This window comes from Sinocyclocheilus anshuiensis, unplaced genomic scaffold (genome assembly GCF_001515605.1).
Source record: "Sinocyclocheilus anshuiensis isolate Anshui unplaced genomic scaffold, SAMN03320099.WGS_v1.1 scaffold1581, whole genome shotgun sequence".
Lineage (NCBI taxonomy): Eukaryota > Metazoa > Chordata > Actinopteri > Cypriniformes > Cyprinidae > Sinocyclocheilus > Sinocyclocheilus anshuiensis.
This window is the reverse complement of record NW_015540988.1, coordinates 919,608-935,926: the sequence shown is the minus strand read 5'-3', so window position 1 is coordinate 935,926 and position 16,319 is coordinate 919,608. Positions and strand designations below refer to the sequence as shown.

The following is a 16,319-nucleotide window of genomic DNA, read 5'->3' as shown; positions in this document are numbered from 1 at the left end:
TGTCGACACATTGTATAAAAAACTTTTTTCAAAGTTGCACATAAAACAAAAATGACAAGTACATTTTACAAGAACGACTTTTCTTTGTAATTGTTTATTAAAATTTACAAGCAATTTCTGAGTAAAAATTGCTATTTCTACACAGTTGTGTACTGATGACCTATTTTACAAAATTATAAGATGTGTGGTAAAGCAAGGTCCATGCTGATGAAATATTCATTCATTGAAAAGAAAAATTCATGCCAATCAATACTTCTCGGCAAATATGCGGATTTATTGTGTAATTTACCACTCATAAAGGTACAATATTTGAAACAACAACTAGAATATACAGTAAATGAGAAGAGTAGGCTACTATGCCACTGAAATATGTGATGGCATTGGAAATAAATTTAAACCAGCCTGAAAGCCTCTTGAAAGGTTTCAATCACAGCTCTTTGCAAATTATACATTCTCCCCAATTTTCTGGAAATCTAGATTGTATCAAGTTTTCTATTCAGGGTATTATCATGCTTTTCCTAATGGCCATTGAACAAAAGTACTTGTAAAGTAAACTTTGATCAAATCAATATCATGCAAAAAGCAGCCTCATCTCTTTTTATCTGAGGGGGCCAAACAAACTAAACATGGACTTTCCACCTTAGCTAGTCTAAATAAAAGCCTCACTTGCATACATCACAATTTCACTTGTCTCTTGTTTCTGGTTCCTGACGTTAAGATGCTTTGTACCATTAGCCTCCTCTTGGCATTAACAGGTAGGTTTATATCTGCTTTCATTAGGACTATTTATGTGAAATATTCAGTAACAGTCATTTGACTTCTAAATACAAATGCATTAAAATATATTGCTTGATAAATGCAGTAATTGACATTTTGAGGTGTTTTTGGCCTGAAGGTAACACTGCTTCTCAGTGATTAAAGTAAATTGGGTGCCTAGAAGTTGTATAAAGACACATTTTTATAGGTCGCCTAGTGTGTTTAATGTTATGGTCATGAGTGTTGTAATAAGCTGAGATTTTGCAGCAGGTAAATGCCACCCTAATAAACCAGCTCTGTGTAATAATACTGTTGGCTCTCCTATTCTGAAAATATTCATGCTTTCATTTCCCCAGCAGTGGTTAGTACAGTTTCAGTAATATCTGTTCACTTCATGTGTAGGACTCTGCCAGTCTGCTCTTATCAGCAAGAGTCACAAAGGAGATGATCCTCTGCTGCAGTATGTGGTCAATAACTCTCTGAGGGAGCACCCAGTGCTGACCAAACTACGACTGGTGCGTAAAAAACACCTTTGGGACATGTGCCACCAGACATATTAAAATAAGCAAATCATAATGTAAACAAATAAATAAATACATAAGAAATAATGGTGTATAGCAGGATTCAAAAGTCTGAAACCACTGTAAACATGCTTCTGCTTTGCATTCTCTATTAATCCTTGTATTATGTATAATGTATAATATTATTTGGGTACGATTTTTATTTTGTGGGTCAAATTGACCCTTATTAGATTCAATACAATTCAACAAAAACCACACTGTGGAGGAAAAAAAAACAATTTGGTAAAAACAGTATAGTAAACCTTTAACTTTAATACTTCTCACACATCTTGTCCTTCATCTTGTGTTTCAAAGGAAGCAAGAAAATCTGACTGAAGTTTGTTCGATCTTAAATATTTATATACCATAAATGTCATTTTCTGTCAGGACCACTATCGTCAAAGATGACTGACAATTAGCATATAATTTGGATTGGCGGTATGGTTCCGTTCTGGGCAAGAACATGCAGTCTATAGCATGGATAAGAGCAGGGAGAGCAGCAAACCAGGGTAAACAGAACAGAACCAACATAAATGTATTGCAGATATCATTAGGTTCAATAATTTAGTGTAACATTTTGAAATTAGTCTGATTCAAGGAGAATCAGAAGGCTGATTCCTGACTGTCAAGAGGAGGAGTTGGGGATGGAGGAGGGTAATTAGCTATTGAGCAACGCGAAGCTAGTGATAGTACTGAAGGACATTATATATATATGAGTGCTGTGATAGGTGTCGCATCCCTATAGGTAGACGTGGATCAGCTGAGAGTCAGCTGATGCAAGCTTGACTAACGTGACCTGCCAGAACTGACGCTAACGCTTGATTTCTTCAAAAACCTAAAATTCTCTGTATTTCCAGGTTTAATTTTTAAAGTGACTTCCAAACATTACCTTAAAAGGCACCTATTATGCCCCTTTTACAAGATGTAATATAAGTTTCAGGCGTCCCCAGAATGTGTCTGTGAATGTGTCTGTGAAATTTCAGCTCAAAATACCCCACATTTATGAACATTTATGTTGAGTGGAAGCAGAAACACTGTTTTTGAGCATGTTTCTTTAAATGCAAATGAGCTGCTGCTCCCCACCCCCTTTTCCTAAACAGGGCTGTGCCTTTACATCAGAGTGCCTCAGATGCTCTGCTAAAAAACATGTTTGGTTTTGATTATCGTGTCTATCGCACTGAAATCATGCGTTTTAAAGCCATATCAGTTTAAACTTCTGTGTGTGGCTCACTCAGGGTAGGATCTCTGCTAACAAAGCATTGTCCGTCAACAGTCGTGGGCGGGGCCTGTAAAATCTGACGTCACTTTTTACAGATTCTGCAAACATGGCTTGTTCTGAGAAACTGCTTATGATTTATGGGGATTTAAAAAAAAGGAGCGTGTGGATTTTTATCACTATAGGGTGGTTGTGTACACACACTGCCAACACACATTTATGTTCAAACATCAAGTGAATTTTGCATAATAGGTGAGTCTTTATAGATCCGTGCGTAGTTTCACACACTAACACTAGAGGTCAGTAGATGGGAATATACTGCACAAGTATATACACTTTTTTTTACCTGTGAATTTCTGATTCAAGAGAACTATGGAGGATTCCAAAAACCTGATGATGGTGGCAGCTGAGCAGGCTCAGTTTATGGCTAATCTCGCAAAACTCATAGAAGCCAATAAAACTATTGAGATTGGTGAGAGCAACAAAAATCATGAAAATCGTGTGTTTACTTTTCACTGCTTACCTGTAAAACACACATTTTGCATCTGTCTTAGGTATGTACACAGGATACAATGCCTTAAATCTGGCTCTGGTCGTTCCTGAGAATGGACTCGTGGTGGCCTGCGAAATTAATGAGGAATATGTGAAAATAGGCAAGCCATTTTTTACAGAGGTAAACCATATTAAAACGTACAGTAGTATTCTGTACATTTTAATACAGCGGAAGTCATTTGTTTTAGTAGGACACAACACTGCTTTAGATAACTGTATCTGTTAAGTTTCTTCTCCGCATACCTACACCTCTCAATTTCGATATTGATTACTGCCTGCCACTGCAAGCTCAGTCATCAGTATAAAGCCCAGCTGACCAGTAGGATTGAAGGCAGAGATGCAGAAATGTCCATCAGACTCTACACTGATTGCAGGCGGAGACAGATGTGAACGTACACCTGGATGCTGATATCTGCAGAAAGTTGAACATCAAAGTGTTTTATCTACAATTCTCTTTTTATCCTATAATATAACATTAAAATAACACCCTATATTTCTGGGAAAAGCACATTTGAAAATGTTTCATTGTTCACTAGGGATTTACAATGTAAAATTAGAACAAATAACGTCAAACTCTTTTTGTTTTAGGCTGGAGTGGAGGATAAAATAGATATTCGCATTAAACCTGCAGTTGAAACCTTGGGTAAAGATAAAATACAATTGCAGTACATCATTTTTATTTATTTATTTCTATAGAGCTATAGAGAAATCATCCTTGTGTCTTTACAGATGAACTCCTAACTGCCGGTGAAGCTGGAACATATGACTTTGTGTTCATTGACGCTGACAAAAAGAATTACGAAACATACTATGAAAAGTCACTCCAGCTTGTTCGAAAGGGTGGCATTGTGGCTATCGATAATGTAAGTATGCAGTACAGTATTTAGTTTGCTTTGAAACAAACCCATTTGTACTGTAAATGCATACACTCTCAGATAAAAAGGTAAAAAAGATGTCACTGGGCGGAGGTCAGAAGGTACACACTACAAAAGCTACACACTACAAAGATGTACCTTTCTGAAGGTACACATTTTTGTACCTTTATTTTCTGAGAGTGTACTATAGCTAGGTTTTACAGATTCCTTTAAATGGTCTTACAAATATATCAAATATATTCCCACCTTTCCTATTGATCTGTGAGTAAGCTGGTGTCTCTCTGCTCTTCAGGTCCTCTGGGGTGGACAGGTCATCAACCCAGCTGACTTCAGGTCCTCTGGGGTGGACAGGTCATTAACCCAGCTGAAGATGACCTTTCCTCACAGACCATAGACAAACTGAACAAGAAGTTACACAAAGATGAGCGGATTGATCTCAGTATGCTCACTGTTGGAGATGGCCTGACACTGGCTATCAAAAGATAATTTTGATTATTTAGCAATAAATAAATCACCTAAATAAAGACTTGCATAATGAAAATATATATTTTTAAATCTACTTTTCTGAATAAATAACTTTTCAACAGAACTTTGTGGTGTTCATAAAAAAAAAATGGACAGTGGCCAATTTGTACCTTTATTTTCTGAGAGTGTACTATAGCTAGGTTTTACAGATTCCTTTAAATGGTCTTACAAATATATCAAATATATTCCCACCTTTCCTATTGATCTGTGAGTAAGCTGGTGTCTCTCTGCTCTTCAGGTCCTCTGGGGTGGACAGGTCATCAACCCAGCTGAAGATGACCTTTCCTCACAGACCATAGACAAACTGAACAAGAAGTTACACAAAGATGAGCGGATTGATCTCAGTATGCTCACTGTTGGAGATGGCCTGACACTGGCTATCAAAAGATAATTTTGATTATTTAGCAATAAATAAATCACCTAAATAAAGACTTGCATAATGAAAATATATTTTTTTTAATCTACTTTTCTGAATAAATAACTTTTCAACAGAACTTTGTGGTGTTCATAAAAAAAAAAATGGACAGTGGCCAATAAAGCTATAAATATATTGTATAAAGCTAAAAAACAAACATTGTAGCAAAGGCTGTACATATTATTATTACAAAAAAATATATATATTTTTGCCAAATTTAAAGGAGTGCAGCGTCATAAAGTTTCGCCACTAGATGGCGACATTGCTCTTCAGTTTCAAGTTATTTGTCCCATGCAAACATCTATTGAGTTGTTAGTAGGCTACTTACTCATCTGCTTGCAATTTATTAGTTGTAAGTAGTACTGTGCGTGCATCATAATTATTTGTACTTTTCCTTATTATTTTTTGCACATTACAATTTTTCCTTTATTTAAAGTCACATCTATCACATTTAAAGTCACGAATCTATGAAATACACTTGAAACTTTTCCTTCTGCCGTTGAAAGTCTTTTTACACATCGCTTATGTGATCTTGAATTGTTGATTGGCACGCATAAACAGAAGCAGCCTATTACATTTTACTGGATTGTTGACGTTGCACCCTTACAGTTTCGTTTATCGTTAATCAGAGCAATAGGTGGAAAGCGAAACTTGGCTCGTTATTGTCCCCAAAATAAGTAATCTACCCTACCCTATAAAAACCATCCCCAGCGACTATATTCAACCAGACAACGTTTTGATGAGAGGCCAAAGTTGTAGAAGCTAGAAGGTAAGACTTTGTATCTGTTTTCATAATGGGATTAATAATTCTGGTTACACTTTATTTTAAGGTGTCCTTGTTACAGTGTAATTATACATTTCAGTACTGAGTAATATTAATTAACTACATGTACTTACTATATGGTTAGGATTAGGGTTTGTCTTAGGTTTACTTGCATGTAATTGTGCATAATTTATAGTTATTATAATAGCCTAGTAATTACACGTAACAAGAACACCTTAAAAAGTGTTACCTAATTCTTTTAATAAGTGAATAAAATAAGCAGAAACTGTTGCTATTAAAAGATACTGTATATCAGTGAATGCCTGTAATCAAGAATACTTTTTAATTAAGATTACAAAAAAAATTTAATATTTAAGAAAGCACTTTAAGGACATTATATTTTACTGATTATTTAAAGTTTAAAATTTTTTTTTAAATAATATTTAAGACCGCACTTTATGGAAATTATATTTGACTGATTATTTAATGTTTGTATCTGTAAATCCTATTGAAAATAAGTTGTCAGTCAAATATACTGTATTGTACGGATTCAAGGAAACTGAGACAGAAAAACTGCAAGAGTGTAAACATTTACATCTATTTTGCATTAACAATACAGGAATGTCTGAGGACAAGCTTAAACTGTTGTCCTGCCACTTTACTTGGGACTTGCAAAAGGAGGATGCTGACCTTAATTTTCTCGAAGTGAAAATTCGTGAAAGACTGGCAGTGAAATGCGAGTATGAAGGAAACCTGAAACAAAGAGAATTCAATTTTTTGGCTTTTATTAAACATTTACAAGGATTTGACGACGAGGCGCTTAAGACCCTGCAACTAGCAAAGAAGGAACATCCAGACGATGACAGCAGTGTGATTGTGACGTATGGAAACTTGGCCTGGGTGCACAGTCTCATGGGCAGTGTGACTAAGGCGGAGACTTACATCGAGAAAGTGAATGAAATCCTTAGAGCATTCCCTGCTCCGTCTCCAACAGAGCTTCACAGAGAAGTTCAAAGTGAAAAAGCCTGGTCACTTCTCAAGTTTTCTAGAAAGACCTACATCAGGGCCAAGGAGAGTTTCCTTGAAGCTTTACAGAAAGAGCTGGATGACAAGGAATGGAACACAGGCTTTGCTTTTTCTCTGTTCCGTCTGGAGGGACTGAAGATTGGTCAATACAAGCGTGTACGGTTTGAAGAGTCTCCTGCTGTGCTCCAGTTGAAGAAAGCTCTGAACCTGGACCCGGACAATGCAATGATCCATGTGTATCTGGGGCTTAAGTGCTACAAGAACACGAAGACTTTAAATAACGCAGAGGCATGGCAGTACATGACGCAAGCGCTCGCGATGGCTCCAGAAAACCTCAGCGTTGTTTTGCGTGTTGCAAAGTTCATGAAGAAAGAGCAGTGTTATGACAAGTCCCTGAAAGTGTTGCTGGAAATGCTGAAGATAGCACCAGACTCGTCACGTTTACATCATGAGATTGCCAACAACTACCGCTGGAAAGCCATGCAGATGAATGACACACACAATCCGAAGCTGCTGGGCCTTTGCATTCAGCATTTAGAGAAGGGTGCCAGTTTAAACCCAAGCTACATATACCCACAGCTGGAGTTAGCGCAGAGGTATGCAGAACGAAAGCAGATGGCTAAAGCAGAGCAGAAGTTCACTGAGCTGTTTGCCCTTCCTGACCTGAAGCCAGCTGATCGTCAGGCCTGGCATCGCATGTATGGGGATTTCAAACAGTACAGGTGGGGCTCAGAGAAAGCTGCGGTTGAGCATTACAAACAAGGAATGATGCTGGGGCGAGTGTCCACCGAATGGATCACATGCAGAAACAGACTGAGAAAAGTCCTTCAGAATGACAGACGGGACACATATGGGATCCGGACGTTCTTTCATTCCTTTAGAACAGAGAACAAAGATGATTAAGAGAGAATAATTAAATCTCTGTTCAAGTTCCAGTCGTAATCTTCACTCATGTAATGAACTTAGCAATACTTTTTCCTTTTTGATCTACTGAGTGTTAGCAGAGTTAAATATAATATATTACAAATTATTTTGATATAATCTGTTTCTCCAAATGTTTATTATAAACATTATGACATAATGTAGTATTTACAGTATGTCTTTTCAAGTGTATTTTATCAGTTAAGCCTCAATTTGTACACACATTTAATAAAATTACAGATTTTCACATGCAGTTTTTTTATGATGAGATTTATTTTTCTTTATTCCACTTTATGATGCACAGCTGACTGTATGTGTCTGAACTGAAGGGAATATTGAACATTATCAGTGGTTTTAGTTGTTTAAACATGAAATACAAAGAATTATGTTGATAAATTAACATGACACCTGGTCGGAGTGCAGCATCTTTATTTTTAGTGGAACTAAGCATTAGCTTGTTTACTTTATAGTTTATTTAAAACAGACATGCACATTTAGATCAGTACAAGCTGGGTGAATACAAGCTAAATTGCTAGTATTCTATGTTCAGATTTCAGATTTCTTTTAGTCAATTAGCTGCAGGAATTTAGCTTTATCTGGAGTAATAAAAAAAAAAAAAAACTTTCATGGTATTTTACGTTCACAGTCATTAATAATAATAATAATAATAATAATAATAATAATAATAATAATAAAATTAAATCTATTGATTATTTTTTATGGAAACCAGGGTTTGTTTTCCCCATCAGTAAGCAGAGCCCCCTTTCTATATCTATTCCAGTTAATTCTGCTGTCATTAAAGCAAAAAGGGGACATACCAAAATAACAAATATGCTAAATATAAGCAAGTACTAATGGTGTCAGACTATATAAATAATGTGTTATACAGTAAATTTAAAGTACATATTTAGATGCACTCACATGAGAAGGCAGACATGTTGTGCGTATGTTATTATTGGCTGCTCATGTAGACGCCGTGCTCTTGGATTGAATCCAGCTCACAGTGACCGCTCAGCATGACTGAAAGTGTAGAGCTGACTTGCGCTTTTCTGCAGCACAAACATGTACATTATAGCTTGAAGAATGTTGCTACTGCAGTAAAATATCTGCAAATCTGACAATGAGGAAACGGTAATGTTCTTAAATAATAACACCAACATAGATTAAAAGCAGTCACAGTTCTGCTGAAAATCATATACACTACAGTATACAACATTTTCCTGAGCTTGTTGGAATATAGATTTTTAAACCATAACAACAATACCTTAGCAGACAACAATAGTGCATCTCCAAAAATATAAGAAAACAACTTTAAAAGGAACATATATGTGGAGTTTTTAAATATTCTAATTCCAAATTTACTCTGTTTATGATACTGCTTAATGCTGCTCAGAGATGGCATAAATCCATTTACACAGCAATGATAACCATATACTTTGATATTACAGGGGCTGAGTTGGGTCAGAGCAGGCATAATTTAGTATGACTTATGCAACATTGTGTCTTTAAACAGAATTTTGAGCAGGCACAGAGCAGCCTTAACTCAGATGCCTTAACAGACAAATTGCCATCTCAAGCCACAGGCTATTACATTTTTAATATAAGTTTACAGTAACACTTACGTTTAGGGACCAATTCTCACTTGCTTATTTGCATGCATATTACCTGGCTGTTTATTAGTACTTCAAAAGCACATATTAATTCCTTATTTTACATGATCATATTTTAGATCCTTTAATCCTACCCCATACCTAAACGTAACTATTAATATGTATCAAGTTTATTGAGGCAAAAGTCGTAGTTAATAGTTAGTTAAATGTGAGAACTGTTCACCAAACTAAAGTGTGACCAAGTTAAGGTAATAGTAGGCCTAGCTATGTCTTTTTAAATGTAAAATGGCTTTACGGTTCATTTAGCCATTGATAACCTTGTGCAGAAGGTCCTGACACTATAAGGAGTTTGACATAAGGAGATTTTAATGCTGATATTTCTGTACACATAACAGGGTTGACAGATGGTCCTCTTCTGATATGATTTTGTATGATTTGGGTGGGGGAGGAGGCAGTTACTTGTATTTCAGGAGTTCAAACCCTGAAAGGGAAGATGATGATGTCATTATATTTTTATGTAATTGTAGCCTATACATACACTATTTTAATAAGGGGGAGTCATACTGTGCAAACTCGTGATATGTAAAAAATCAATAAGTATAAAAATTAATAACCGTTACTAGTACTTAACTAATTCCTACATTATTACTTTATTATAAAAAGTAATAGTTACATAAATAATTACGGCATTATACATAATATATGGCATTAAGGGTGCATTTTCTGTACATTTTACAACATATATGTACTCTAGCTTCGCTAACGTACTGAACAAAATATTTTACGGCAGAATATAAAATGGAAATCTGCGGACGAGAGGAGTTCATGTGACTTCACGTCAGCTCCCTGGAGATCGAGGAGTGAGTGAGTGAGTGCGCAGGATGCTGAGCCGAACAGCTGATTCTGTGCATTTAACCAGTATGGACAGCTCCATTCCGCTAACCTAGCATCTATTGCAGTATATAAAGGGCACCATTTTCACTAAACGCTGCAAAGGAAAACGCACCAGCTTCACAATGGAGCGTCTTCTGCATTCACCTGGCCGGACACGGGAAGAGTACCGGTACCAAACGGCGCGACCTTCATCACAACTCACCTCAAGGTCTGCCTTCAGCTTTGGCTCCACCGCACCGCTGAGAGGTAACGAAATCCTTAGCGAATTCGCCGCTAAACCGGCCGATAGCTTGGATTTTTCGAACAAATATGCAGGTGGAATGAATCCGAGGAAAATTAGTGAGAAAGAATTACTGCAGGGGCTCAATGACCGCTTCGCGGGATTCATCGAGAAAGTTCATCACCTGGAAAACCAAAACAGAGCGGTAGAGAAAGAAATTGAGGCCATTAGACTGAGAGCAAAATCCTCTGCCTCGCTGTCCAAAGAGTATGAATCAGAACTTGGTAGTCTGAGGCAGCAAGTTCATGAGATAGGCCATCAAAAGCATCAAATTGAGATAAACCGCCAGAACCTGGAGGATGAGTTTAACACTTTGAGAGAAAAGTATGAGAGAGAGGCTCATGGTCGAGGTGATGTGGAGGACAGCATTTCAGTACTAAAGAAATGCATTAATGACGCATACCTAACCAAACAAGAAATGGACAGAAAAGCTAAAGCTCTTGAAGAGGAGATCGGCTTCTTGAAGAAAAATCATGAAAGTGAGGTAGCTGAAATGATGGCCCAAATCCAAGAGGGTCATGTGACAGCAGAAATGAGTGATTTTAGTAGAAGGGATGTCACTGCAGCTCTGAGAGACATCAGGATGCAACTTGAAGGTCACACTGACTCTGACATCCGAGATGCTGAGGAACGCTTTCGAGCGCAGCTCGCTAAACTGACCAAAGCTGCTGAGGTCAACAGAGAAGCGCTCATGGCCACTAAAGCAGAGATTAATGAACACAGGAGACAGCTCCAGTCAAGGAACATTGAGCTCGACTCTGTGAAAGGTGTGAGAGAAGCGCTGGAGAAGCAGCTGTATGACCTCGAACAACGGCACAATGCTGAAATCCATCACTACCAGGTAACACACCATGTGATGCACTGTTCTGCCTAGAACATTTTAATAATTCAGTTTGAGGATTTGATTGAACATTTCTGTTTAAATCAAGATTAAGTAGCAAGTTGAGTACTTTATACACCAATCCTACATAATCTAAGATTCAGTACCATGTCATGTGGCTTTTTTTCTTATGCATTTCCATTGTGTTTACTTATTTTGTCCATGGTGCAGGACACAATCAGAGAGTTGGAATTTGAGCTGAAAAATGCTAAATATGACATGAGCAGTCATCTGAGGGAGTACCAGGACCTTCTCAATGTCAAAATGGCACTGGATGCTGAAATTTATTCCTACAGGTACTTCTTTGATTACACACCATTTTACTGTTCACTTAATAATGAACTCTCAGGACCAGCAAAGCCTTCTTAACAGGTATCAAAAAATCTCTTATCTTTATTTGATTATGTATTATCAGTTGCTTTCCATCCCTGATTCGGTCCGCTTGGCAAGTAGTGTTTATCCAATCAGAATTTATTTCTTGTGAGTCCCTCAACAGTGCAAATGAACAGATTGTCAGCTTAATCAGCCAACCAAACTGCCTGGAAGGTGTAGTCTTGCAGATAATATTATCGTAGAGGCCTTCAAGGAACACAATCATGTATTAAGTGACATAAGCAATTAGAGAGTGAACAAAGCTTTGCAAAGTTTTACATGACTGTGGTATTTAGACAGTTAGGCTAATTTGAATTTCAAATAATCAATACTAAGTGCTTTTTAATGACAGTTAATTTGTTGATTGATTACAATGAGTTTGAACAAAATTGAGTGTCATTTCATGATTTGGTTGGTGGCTTTCATGTCTGTTTAGGCTTGTGGGAGTTTTTGAAATGTCAGTAGCCTCTGCATTAAGAAACAATAAATAGGACACATTTCATTAGTGTTGTCACAGCCAAATTATAGTATTACTGTAATTTGGCTGTGACTGCACTGTAATGAATGTTGTCAAAAATATGTTCTATTTATATAGTTTCTTAGGCCTGGATTTAAAATACACAGGTTGTCACTAATTGAGAATAATTAATCTGAAAATGATTCAGTTTTATTTTATTTTTATTTTTCAGAAAACTTTTGGAGGGTGAAGAGTCAAGGTACTCTACAATCTCAGATGCTCATATTTCAGTACCACACATTTACAGACAGTCACCCATCTATACTCTCCAGGCGGGAGCAACTCGAAAAGCAGAGCCTCAGTACAAATTTGTCGAAGAGATTATTACAGAGACCACCAGAGAAGATGTGGAGATATCAGACACTGGCTCGGTTAAGAGTGGGGAGGGGAGAGAGGGTGACAGACCAGATGAGGAGAGCAGTGAGAAGGATGCACAGGGTGAAACTCCACAAGAGGCGGAAGATACTGAAGAACCAGCCATGGAGAACGGCAATGAAGCCAGTCCTGAGTTAGAAACAGAGGAAAATGAAGTCAAACCAAGTGATGATAAAGAGGACGAGCCAGCTGAAAAAACTCCAGATGATTCTGAGGTACAAAAAGATGCTGACTCTAAACCAACTCAGGAATCTACAGAAGCCACTGATGAACAAGATAACGATGAGGAATTAGACACAAAAGGCACGGAGCACAAATACCTGAAGGATGACGTGCAGGGAAAAGTAGAAGAACCTGGAGAGGAAAATAAACAAGCTAAAGAGACAGAGAAAGATGTCCCCAAACCAGATCTGTCAGAAAAGCAAGAAATGCCAGAGGAATCAAAAACTGGAGAAAAAGACAAACCATCTCAGGAACCGCAAGATCCTGAAGCAACAACTGAAGTAAAACCTAAGCCTGGTGGAGAGACTGTTGGGGTAACTTCTCCAAAAACTGAAGATGCTAAAATCTCATCTCAAGAATCTACAACTGCAAAATCAGCAGAGAAAGAGAAAGAATCAGCTCCAGTGAAACCTGTAGAGGAAGATACTCCCAAACCAGATAAACAAGCAACTCCCGAACATGCCGAGAGTGGAAAACAGACTACTGGAGAGGACGCAAAGGAGGATACTTCTGCAAAAAAAGACAAATCTGACAGTATGAAGGAAGAAACTAAGAAAGCCTATGGGCCTATGGAAAAAGACCAAGAGGATAACAACAAACTAACAGAGAAACCTGTGGGGAAACAACAAGAGTATATGTCAGGTAAAGACGAAAAGGAACACAAACCTGAGGAGTCTGTAGAAGATAGTAAAGCTGAACTGGTAGACAATGTGAAAACAGGAAAAGGTGAAAATATTAAGGCTGAAGAACCAGAAAAGACACAAAAAAAGGTTTCAAAGGATGCAGAAGAACAATCACAACCTGAAAAGTCAAAGAAACAGGAGGACAGCAAAAGCAGTAGCAGTCTAGAAAGTGTGACAATTGAAAAGGGTGAAACTGGCGAGCTAAAAGAAACCGAAAAGACACAAGAAGACCTTTCCAAAGTTGCTGAAGAAAAATCACGACCTCAAAAGTCACAAATACAAGAGGATAGCAAAAGTGCAGACAGCATCAAAACAGAAAAGACTGAACATGCTAAGCCTAAAGAAGCAGAAAAGACACAAGAACTTTCCAAAGTAGAAAAATCACAACCTGAAAAGTCACAGATACAAGAAGACCGCAAAAGTGACAGTGTAAAAAGTGTCAAAACAGAAAATGTTGAACGTGCTAAGCCTAAAGAAGCAGAAAAGACACAAGAAGAACCTTCCAAAGTTGTGGAAGAAAAATCACTACCTGAAAAGTCACAGATAACGGACGACCAAAAAAGTGACAGTGTAGACAGTGTAAAAACAGAAAAGGCTGAACATGCTAAGCCTAAAGAAGCAGAAAAGACACAAGAAGAACCTTCAAAAGTTGCAGAAGAAAAATCACCTGAAAAGTCACAGATACAGGAAGCCCGCAAAAGTGACAGCGTAGACAGTATCAAAACAGAAAAGGGTGAACATGCTAAGCCTAGAGAAACAGAAAAGACACAGGAGGACCTCTCCAAAGTTGAGGAAGAAAAATCACCTGAGAAGTTAAAGAAACAGGAGGACAGCAAAAGTGATAGCAGTGCTGAAAGTGTGACAACAAGTGGAGGGGAAGCTGAAGCCACAGAGAAACAGTTTGATGAAACACTGAGTAATCAACCCCCCAAAGCCCAGGAAACAACATCTGATGCAAAGCCTGAGCAAAAGGACACTAAAGAAAGCAAAGAGATGCCAGAAAAAGCTGAAGAGGTGGATAGAGTGATGACCAAAGGCAGTGGAACCAGCAAAGATGTTATAAGTGAAGAAACTGTCCAAAAAGACAAAGAATCAGACAGTGGTGCACATAAAGTGAAGGCTGCAAAATCTGAGACGTCAACCAAAACAGAAGCTAAAGCTCTGGAGAAGACAGAGCAAGTCAAAGACAGCAGCATGGAGGACAACGTGGACACCAAAGGTCCAGAAGAAACAACTAAACCCTCTAGTGTAAAGTAGAATATAAACAGCAGAAAAAAAAAGAAAAAAAAATTAAAATGCCTTTGAGAATAGAGAATGTTCAAATAGCAACCTTGACAAATAAATTACATCTGCGTGACAGACCATCTCAGTTGAGCATGACTTTTAGAAACTGCTTTCTGGAAGTGTGATGTTACTGATGCAAGATGCATGCTTACACTGTGTACATAATGATTGTGAATTATGAGGAATGTATAACATTTTATTTTGCTACATCCCTTGCTCTGATCAGTCAAATGTATGTATTAAAACAGTGCTATACATTACAGTAACTGAATAAATATTCCAGCATATCAGTGTTTGTCCGTATGCTAATTCAAGAGCTTTTCCTGCAAAGCAGTAATTGCATAAGCTTAAACAATATGGCAGTGACTCATCTATAAATGATTACAAGGTATTTATTGTGTTTCCTAGGAACTCACTTAAATATTCTGTACCCAGAAAAACCCTGCGACTGTTCAATATTTCTATTATATTTCAATATTTATCAGGGTAAAATACATCATCTTGAGCTAAACTGATACAAAAAAAACATCCACTTTACCAAATCCTGTCCCAGTGCTGGATACTGACGCTATTGGCACTAGGTAGAGTAGTGGCTGTCAGTGGTGTTGCTGCAGGATACAAGGTTTCACATCGCACATAGTACAGTTCAATGTTTGAGGTTGGTAGGATCGTTTTGGAAGAGCTTGATGCTTTTATACAGCAAAGCACCCAGTTCAGTTCATGGAGCTCTCTCCTAACAAGCTGATGATCTGAATCAGGTGTGTCAAATAAGGGAGACATGCAAAATGTGCAGAGCAGGGGTCCCCATGAATAAGCTTAAGAACCACTGGTATAGGGATGTATAATGTTACAAAAGAATAAATGCTATTCTTTTGCATTTTCTATTCATTTAAGAAAGAATGTTGAAATATGTGTCACCGTTGCCACAAAAACAATAAGCTGCATGACTGATTTCGACATTGATAAAGTTCCTTAAGCAGAAAATCAGCATATTAGAATGATTTCTGACACTAAAAGACAGGTAATGGCTGCTAAAAATTCTGCCTTGCAATCACAGGAAAAAAAAACACATTTTAAAATATGTTTACATTTATAAGTTTTCAAGAACATTAAAAAGTCCTACCAACATCCAAATTGTAAACGGTAGTGTAGCTAGTGACCCAAGACCACACCATTTTTAACAATTTAATAAAAGAGTAATTAAAAAAAAAATATTACCACAAACTGCATAGACATTTGATGACTCGATGATAAAGAAAATTGAACATGTTTCCAAATGCATAATAGCAGAAGTGAGATTTCATGCTTTAACAGTGAACCCACATTAAATGAAAGCTGCATTGCATTAAACCATAATAAACAACTTGTCCTTGCTGGCCTAATTACACAGAAATTTAAAACTGTGGAGTACATTCTACTTTTAATGACTATGTTTCCACTCAAACAGGTCATCAGGTCAACAAACGTGCATTTTAATCAACTCTTTTAAACTTCTATAGGTCAGACCCATTTAAAGTTGAAACAACCATGAAAAACAACATAAGCAGCATTCCGGAATCGGTTCCCCCCCCCCCCCCCCCCACACCACACAGA

At 37.4% G+C, this 16,319-nt stretch overlaps 3 protein-coding genes across 4 annotated transcripts; all 3 read left to right on the top strand.

Annotated features, from left to right (window-relative positions):
- Nucleotides 1–654: 654 nt before the first annotated feature.
- LOC107690183 (catechol O-methyltransferase domain-containing protein 1-like) lies at nt 655–4,888 on the top strand. 2 transcript variants are annotated; one of them, XM_016488437.1, is made up of 7 exons: nt 655–755; nt 1,159–1,271; nt 2,899–3,004; nt 3,087–3,205; nt 3,673–3,727; nt 3,814–3,947; nt 4,723–4,888. In XM_016488437.1, exons 1-7 carry the CDS (start codon nt 719–721, stop codon nt 4,873–4,875), a joined length of 717 nt encoding a protein of 238 aa, XP_016343923.1. In that variant the 5' UTR covers nt 655–718; the 3' UTR covers nt 4,876–4,888. The 2 variants fall into 2 exon arrangements, with proteins under 2 accessions (XP_016343923.1, XP_016343922.1); XM_016488436.1 differs by lacking the exon at nt 4,723–4,888 and adding an exon at nt 4,293–4,458.
- Nucleotides 4,889–5,330: 442 nt separating this feature from the next.
- LOC107690202 (interferon-induced protein with tetratricopeptide repeats 1-like) lies at nt 5,331–7,838 on the top strand. The gene is made up of 2 exons (XM_016488456.1): nt 5,331–5,668; nt 6,282–7,838. The coding sequence occupies exon 2, from the start codon at nt 6,284–6,286 to the stop codon at nt 7,589–7,591; it is 1,308 nt and encodes a 435-aa protein (XP_016343942.1). The 5' UTR covers nt 5,331–5,668; nt 6,282–6,283; the 3' UTR covers nt 7,592–7,838.
- A 2,214-nt stretch (nt 7,839–10,052) lies between these two features.
- Nucleotides 10,053–15,160, top strand: LOC107690182 (neurofilament medium polypeptide-like). The gene is made up of 3 exons (XM_016488435.1): nt 10,053–11,234; nt 11,445–11,569; nt 12,335–15,160. The coding sequence occupies exons 1-3, from the start codon at nt 10,236–10,238 to the stop codon at nt 14,697–14,699; spliced, it is 3,489 nt and encodes a 1,162-aa protein (XP_016343921.1). The 5' UTR covers nt 10,053–10,235; the 3' UTR covers nt 14,700–15,160.
- Nucleotides 15,161–16,319: the final 1,159 nt, after the last annotated feature.